This window comes from Anolis sagrei, chromosome 1, assembly GCF_037176765.1.
Source record: "Anolis sagrei isolate rAnoSag1 chromosome 1, rAnoSag1.mat, whole genome shotgun sequence".
NCBI lineage: Eukaryota > Metazoa > Chordata > Lepidosauria > Squamata > Dactyloidae > Anolis > Anolis sagrei.
In genome coordinates, this window is record NC_090021.1 from 182364919 (window position 1) to 182372859 (window position 7941).

Consider the following 7941-nt stretch of genomic DNA (forward strand, 5'->3'; position numbering starts at 1 on the left):
CCAAATGTCAAGGTCTATTTCTCCCAAACTCCATCTGTTCATTTTTGGAAATAAGGAATATTTGTGTCAAGTTTGGTCCAGATCCATCATTGTTTGAGTCCACAGTGCTCTCTGGATGTAGGTGAACTACAACTACAAAAGTCAAGGTCAATGCCCACCAAACCCTTCCAGTATTTTCTGTTGGTCATGGGAGTTCTGTGTGCCAAGTTTGGTTCACTTCCATCAGGTGAACTATAAATCCCAGCAACTACAACTCCCAATGACAAAATCATAATTTTTTGAGTGATGGTCACTCCTTGTGTTGTGAGATGTTTTGTTGCCAAATTTGGTGTGATTTCATTAATTGGTTCTTTTGTTTTTAAGGTACTCATGCACAGAGCATTTATATATATATATAAAATGTATATCACTGCATGTCTGTGTGTGTATGTATGCATACACTAGCTGTCCCCTGCCACACGTTGCTGTGGCCCAGTCTGTGTATATGTGTTTTGTGTGTGTGTGTATATATTTGTTTATATGTGGATTTATGTGGTTATGTGCATACGTTGTAATGTAATGTTTGGGGTTTTTTGCTTTTTAAGTCCCTTCTGCTGTGTTTTTCAGTGTTTTTATGAGTGATGGTCACTCGTTGGCCTGATAGGTGTCTTGTGTCCAAATTTGGTGTCAATTTGTCCAGTGGTTTGTGAGTTATGTTGACCCCACAAACAAACATTACATTTTTATTTATAACTAGCCACCCCCTGCCACACATTGCTGTGGCCCACATGGGGGTTCTGTGTGGGAGGTTTGGCCCAATTCTATCGTTGGTGGGGTTCAGATTGCTCTGTGATTGTAGGTGAACTATAAATCCCAGCAACTACAACTCCCAAATGTCAAGATTCTATTTTCTCCAAACTCCACCAGTGTTGGGCATATTGAGTATTCGTGTAGAGTTTGGTCCAGATCCATCATTGTCTGAGTCCACAGTGCTCTCTGGATGTAGGTGAACTACAACTCCAAAACCAAAGGACACTACCCACCAAACCCTTCTAGTATTTTCAGTTCGTCATGGGAGAACTGTATGCCAAGTTTGGTTCAATTCTATCGTTCAGAATGCCCTTTGATTGTAGGTGAACTATAAAGCTCACAACTACAACTGCCAAATGACAAAATCAATTTTTTGAGTGATGGTCACTTCTTAGGTTAGTAGGTGTCTTGTTGCCAAATCTGGCAGCAATTCGTCCAGCGGATTTTGAGTTATGATGTCACTCAAAACAAACAGAGCTTTTATATAGATACACACACACACACACACACACACAATTTCTTCAATCTCTAAATCTCACTTTTCCTATATAATGATCTCTAAAAATTGGGTGCATCTTAGAATCATGAGTGTATCTTATCTATCTTTGGTGGGGTGGTAATACTGAAATTAGAGTGCATCTTACAATTGATGATGTCTTACAGTTCAAAAAATACAGTGTGTATGTGTGTGTGTTAATGCATGTTTGGATAGTTATGTATGTATGCACTGATATATCTTGATCACTGTATTCTCTGTATATATATACAATGTATGCACTTGAATAGATATATATATGCATGAGCTGCTCTCTCTCTCTCTCTCTCTCGCATATATAGGTTGGGTCTCCCTTATCCAAAATGCTTTAGACCAGAAGCAATTTGTATTTCAGATTTTTATAAGAATTTGGATTATCAGTAATTGCATATACATAATGAAGTGTCTTTGGAGTTGGGACCCAAGTTTAAATGCAACCTTCTTTAAGGTTTCATATACTCATTATAGCCTGAAAATAATTTTATACACAATATTTTTTTCTGATTTTGCATATGAAATCAAAATTATGTATGCTTAAGCATCAGAAAATGAGGCATCACTCTCTTAGTCTCCCATGGGAACAATTTTGGATTTTGGAGTATTTTAGATTTCAGAGTTCTAGAGAAGGGCTGCTCAAATATCTGATAAGGGATGTGATTTACCCACAAGATTGTATTACAAATATATGTGCTGAAAAAAGCTGCACATAGATACATTTGAAAGCAGAGTAGAAGAGAGATTCAAAAGTGTCTTGTAGTCTAAAAGGGAGAAGTAATGACCAGGGCTTGTAACTATTACTATTAAAAGTAGCTGTAGCTTTGTTTGTGCTTGTTATTTCTGCAAACTCAAGAATGCTCATATTTGAAAAGCAAATGCCTAGACACCTGGGTAGAGGAAGATCCATAACTTTTTGGTTTTTTGTCAGGCTTTGCCTTGCATTTCTTTGCTTACCTGTAAGTTACAACTGCTATGTGCGGTTCACTCTTCAGCAAACATGTGTAGCCTTGCAGTTCTAGATCACATTACTACCTACAAATATACATGGCTGATTTAACCGTCAACTGTTTAGGCTGATGTTAAACATATGAAAGTATGTGTGTGTGTGCAATGGACCCTTGGTATCCACGACCTTGGTCCTCATGAATACCAAAATCTACTCTCAAGCCCCATTAGGAACAGTCTCCCTTATAAAAATGGCAAATCCAGGTTTGCTTCTTGAATATTGTGCGTGAACTATCAATCCCAGCAACTAAAACTCTCAAATGACAACATCAACCCCCCCCCCCCACCGCACCCTCCGAACCCCACCAATATTCAAATCTGGGCGTATCAGGTATTTGTGCCAAATTTAGTCCAGTGAATGAAAATACATCCTGCATATCAGATATTTACATTACGATTCATAACAGTAGCAGAATTACAGTTATGAAGTAGCAACTAAAATAATGTTAAAGTTGGAGGTCACAACAACATGAGGAACTGTATTGAGGGGTCGCAGCATTAAGAAGGTTGAGAAACACTGATTTAGATGTTGCCAGGGATATAACCAAGTATTGCTGCTCTATACTTTGGAATTGGTTCCTGGAACATTTGTGGACTCTTCCTTCGTTATTTTTAACCTTATTTAAAAACATTATTGCTTCCCAAAGCTTTTGACCTTTTTGTACAATACTGTTTTATAGGCAGGAATGTTTTGAACACACGTGTTGGTCAGTTTGCTTTGTATTATATTCTTGTTGTTTTTACTGTAGCCATTAAGCTTGTTTGGCCTGTTTAAATAAATAAACAACATTTTTCTGTTTTGAACCAACTGATGTCTCTGTGTGCCTTTCATACATTTTAAATAAAGGAGGTGGCCTGTGGTAGTAATATTATTGGTATCAGCAGGCCCGTAGCCAGGATTTCGTTTCGGGGGGGGGGGGGGCTAAAAAATTTTCAGGGGGGGGTTCGGGGGGGCTGAGTTTTGGGGGGGCTGAGTCTGAGTGAAAGAGGGTCTAGCCTAGCAAACCGTTTGTATCATTACCCCAATACCCCCATGCATATGGGATATATTGAGAATGATGATCAAATCATGATATTAATAAACATAACAGTTTAAATAATGCACCAGTAAGGCCTTTTCGCGAACCACCATGAGAATTTCGGGGGGGGCTGAAGCCCCCCGAGCCCCCCCCCCCCGGCTACATGCCTGGGTATCAGCAAGTATAGCCTTAAATAAATATAAAGGGGTCAGCGTCCTTTACATTTTTGTGGTATTTGATGGGATCTCTATTATAGGGCCCACTGAGAGTGTGTGTACACCTTACATTTTTGGTGGCAGCGATTGGATTGCTGTAATAGTGGACAGAGTCCTTTACAAGCATCATGGGATGGTGGGTGTTTGAGTCCGTTGGAAACTAACAAAACCTGCACATTCAGACACCAAGGGATGAAGTCATTTATAAGACCCTTTTATCCAGGACTGAAAACAGGAACATGCTGTGGCCAAGCAATGTTGGCATGACCAACGTTATTAGCAAGGATGAACAGACCAGCTAGGAAAGGTTGCAGGCAGCAGTTTGCTTTTGGCTAAGACTTCTGGAAAGGGAAAGAATTGTCCCTTCTTCTCTTTCCACTGCTCAGTAAACTGAATGCAAAACTACTTTTGTACTTTGAAGTCAGTTTATCTATTTATTTACAGCATTTATATTCCGCCCTTCTCACCCCACAGGGGACTCAGGGCGGATTACAATGTACACATATATGGTAAACATTCAATGTCAATTAGACATACAAAGTATATAGACATACACAGAGGCTATTTAACTTTTCTGGCCGCCAGGGGAGCTGTCGCTTTCATTGTCCATCTGCGACACTGATGAAGTACTTCTGCATTCCCCACATGCTTTTGCTAGAGTGTTTTTTGCTGGAGTCTTTTTATGGCCTCATAAATTAGTTAATTAGCCTCCCCACACAGAGGTGGTACCTAATTTTCCTACTTGACAGATGCAACTGTCTTTCGGGTTGCAAAGGTCGACAACAAGCTACACAAATTTGGCCGGAAGCTCACTCCGACCCAGGCTGGATTCGAACTCATGACTTTCTGGTCAGAGTAATCTTAATGCAGCTGACACTCAGCCAGCTGCGCCACAATCCCGGTTTACAACAACTGAAGTAAGCTGAAAGGGGAAATATAATAGGAGGGTAGAGATACTGGGCCATTATAAGTGAGAGTGTTCCTTCAAAATCTGGATAGTTGGAGGGTAGGCTTTCTGTTTACTGTTTTTGCTAAGCATCTCAGCATGTAGTTAGATACCAAGATAACACCATGGCTATTCAGTTTTGCACATTAAGAAATGAAAAGAGTGATCTGATTCAAAGATCCTCCACAGGAAGAATAAAAAAATGTTTTATTTGCAACGTTTTGTTCAAAAAGGAGCTAAATATTTTACTCTTATCTGTTGGATATTTGACCTCGACGCCCCTTTAAGAGTTCAGATTTCCCTTATTGCCAGGCCAATTATTTTGCCAAAAGATAAAACCAGCTGCCTTTATTATATTCATTAGCACTCCAGGGCTAGTATTTACTAACATAAGATATTTCAAACCCTTCATCTTTTTTCTTTCACAGTGATGTCCTATTTACATAATCTAAACAGTTCAAACTCCCTAGAATATTACATTTTTGGCACAAATGGGTTCAGTACTTCAGAATCAATCAGAAAATTGTTTTTAAAAAACATTTCAAAAGTAAAGGAAATTCTCAAAGAAATTCCGAAACTCCTAAGAGGCCACGGAGGTTAAAAACAACAACTGTGAAGCTTCAAAGCACTCAATGGTTTGTTCTTACTGCAGTAGCTACACTTTGTTTGAGCTGTATCACAGCAACTGAGTGCTCACAAGATGGAATGTGCCAAGGAATACACACCAGCATTTAGAAGAGAGGCTTTTAAGATTATGATTCTAAAAAAAACCCACCAAAAATAATCCAACATGGACAATGACTGTGTCGGCTGGGGATTCTGGGAGCTGTAGAAAAAAGTCACTTTCCAAGCCTACTGTTTCTCTTACTCACTTGTACACCAATCATTCATTTGTTAGGCTGTTAAGAGGGGCCTGAACCTGTTTTAGTCATCCACAGAATGTCTAAACTGGATGTATTAACTCTGTTCCCACAGGGTTTCAGCTGATTATGCCCAAGAAGACATAATCCATGACACTTCATGACACTTCACAATACCTGTATATGTGTAGTGATGACATCGAAGCCAGGTCCTCTGCAGGCACACGGGGAGTTAAGTCCTTGAGATGTCAATCACAATGGGGTAAAGCACTGAGTTGCAGAAAGAAAACTGAAGGCCTTTTCAGCCTTACCAGGTCATCATGTCAAAGGCTTCCAGAGGAGACAAACTTCTGAGTGACCTGGGTTACAAGCTGGGCCAGACCCTGGGGGAAGGCAGCTATTCCAAGGTGAGGGTGGCCACCTCTGCCAAATACAAAGGCCCCCTAGCCATCAAAATGGTGGACCGACGTCGGGCACCCCGTGATTTTGTTGAGAAGTTCCTGCCACGGGAGCTTTCCATCTTGCGAGGGATTCGGCACCCACATATCGTCAGGGTCTACGAGTTCATCGAAGTCTGCAATGGGACGCTCTACATTGTGATGGAAGCAGCCTCCACAGATCTGCTACAAATGGTGCAGCAAGTAGGGAAACTGCCTTGTGATCCCGAAGCCCGGGACATCTTTGCCCAGGTAGTGAGTGCTGTCCGCTACCTCCACGACCGGCATTTGGTGCACCGGGACCTCAAGTGTGAGAATGTGCTGCTCACATCCGATGGCCGGCGAGCAAAACTGACTGACTTTGGTTTTGGCAAGGAGTCCCGTGGGTATCCAGAACTGAGTACCACTTATTGTGGGTCAGCTGCCTATGCCTCCCCAGAGGTCCTTATGGGCATCCCCTATGATCCCAAAAAGTATGATGTATGGAGTTTAGGCATCATGCTGTACGTGATGGTCACTGGCTGCATGCCCTTTGACGACACCCACATCCATAGCATGCCCTATCGCCAGAAGAAAGGGGTTGCGTTCCCAGAAGATCTGCTCTCCTTATCTGAGCCCTGCAAAGTTCTTATTGCTCAGCTTCTCCAGTTCAATCCAGAATCTCGGCCCTCTGTGGGACATGTATCGAAGAACTCTTGGCTGAAGGGGGAAACATAAATGGGACAGCCTTTCCAACCCTGGCATTGGCACCACATGCTTCAAACAGGGTGAGGGGCCGATGCCATGGTAACAACAGAACTCTATAGCTGTAGAAAACTGGTTTCTGGAATAGTGACCTTGGGAAGAAAATAGGCAAATGGCTATGGGTGGGAAAACTTTTAAAAAACAATTCCGATGTAAGTTCCTCTGAAATTAAGGGACTTTCTTCCAAACATATGTATTTACATTTGGGTGCCAATGAGATCTTTTAAACCCTCTCTTTTTGTGTCAGTTGTCATTCTGTTTATGAATGTGAAGTATTTGTGTGAAGGGAAAGTCAATTGTCCTATGAACAACTCTGTGTGTGTATGTGTCTGAGGAGATTGCTGAAACGGCCCATTCCTATGACACATTTACAGCGTTATGATTCCACTTTACTTGCCAGGTTTGAGAGAGACCTTTGGAATCCTCCGCCAAGGAGCTCCTTTGGTGCCTACAAATAAACCACCAATATCAGGACTTCATAGATTCAGTTGAAGTGGAATCATAATGCTATAACTGCACAGTGTAGAAAACTCTATGTTGCAAAGAAAAGATTCCTTCCTTTGTCATTCACAGCTAGCATAGACCCAATAGATTTATATGTCAAATGAAGTCTGAGGAAGAGAAAAACAATCAAATCTGTTCTATAAGCTGGTTTCCGATAACTGTATTTTCCTTGTTGGGTACTTGATCCCTTTTGAACATGTGTCCACCATTTTACATAATCCTTAGTTCTGGGTTAGTTAACCTGCTGCCCTCCAGATGTTTTGAACTACAGAGATAACTGAGGGCCCTTTCATACTATATAGTTATATGGTGTCATCGTCCTACTTTAACTGCCATGTCATTATCCTATGGAATTTTGGGATTTGCAGTTGAAGGGATGAGTCCATAGCAGTGGTTCTCAACCTGTGGGTCCCCAGGTGTTTTGGCCTTCAACTCCCAGAAATCCTAAGAGCTGGCAAACTGCCTGGGATTTCTGGGAGTTGTAGGCCAAAACACCTGGGGACCCATATGTTAAGAACCACTGACCTATAGGATCCTCAGCCAGGGAGCTCCTTTGGTGCCTCTTGCCAAACTCAAACCCTTGGGTCCCACAGGAGGGAGTCATAGCATTGAAGAGGAAAACATAATACAAAAGGATTCAAATGAAGAAACCTTGGAAACTGACTTCTAGAACCTACATTTTCCACAACCTCCAGACAGAATGGGCAGCAGCCATGTCAGCTCGGACATACTGGGACTTGTAAGGCAGCAAAGGCAAACTCCCTCTGAACATGTTTTACTAAGAAAAATCTTAATAAGGTTGCCAGAAACTGGAAATGACATGAAAGCACAACAACAACATTTCAAATTAAACAATTAAATCAAATGTATTTGATTTAGGGAAGAGCATT

General features: G+C 41.3%; 1 protein-coding gene across 1 annotated transcript; it reads left to right on the forward strand.

The window, feature by feature from the left end:
* Window positions 1-5648: 5648 nt before the first annotated feature.
* LOC132761951 (testis-specific serine/threonine-protein kinase 6-like) lies at window positions 5649-6520 on the forward strand. Its single transcript, XM_060754991.2, has one exon. It carries the CDS (start codon window positions 5687-5689, stop codon window positions 6518-6520), a length of 834 nt encoding a protein of 277 aa, XP_060610974.2. The 5' UTR covers window positions 5649-5686.
* Window positions 6521-7941: the final 1421 nt, after the last annotated feature.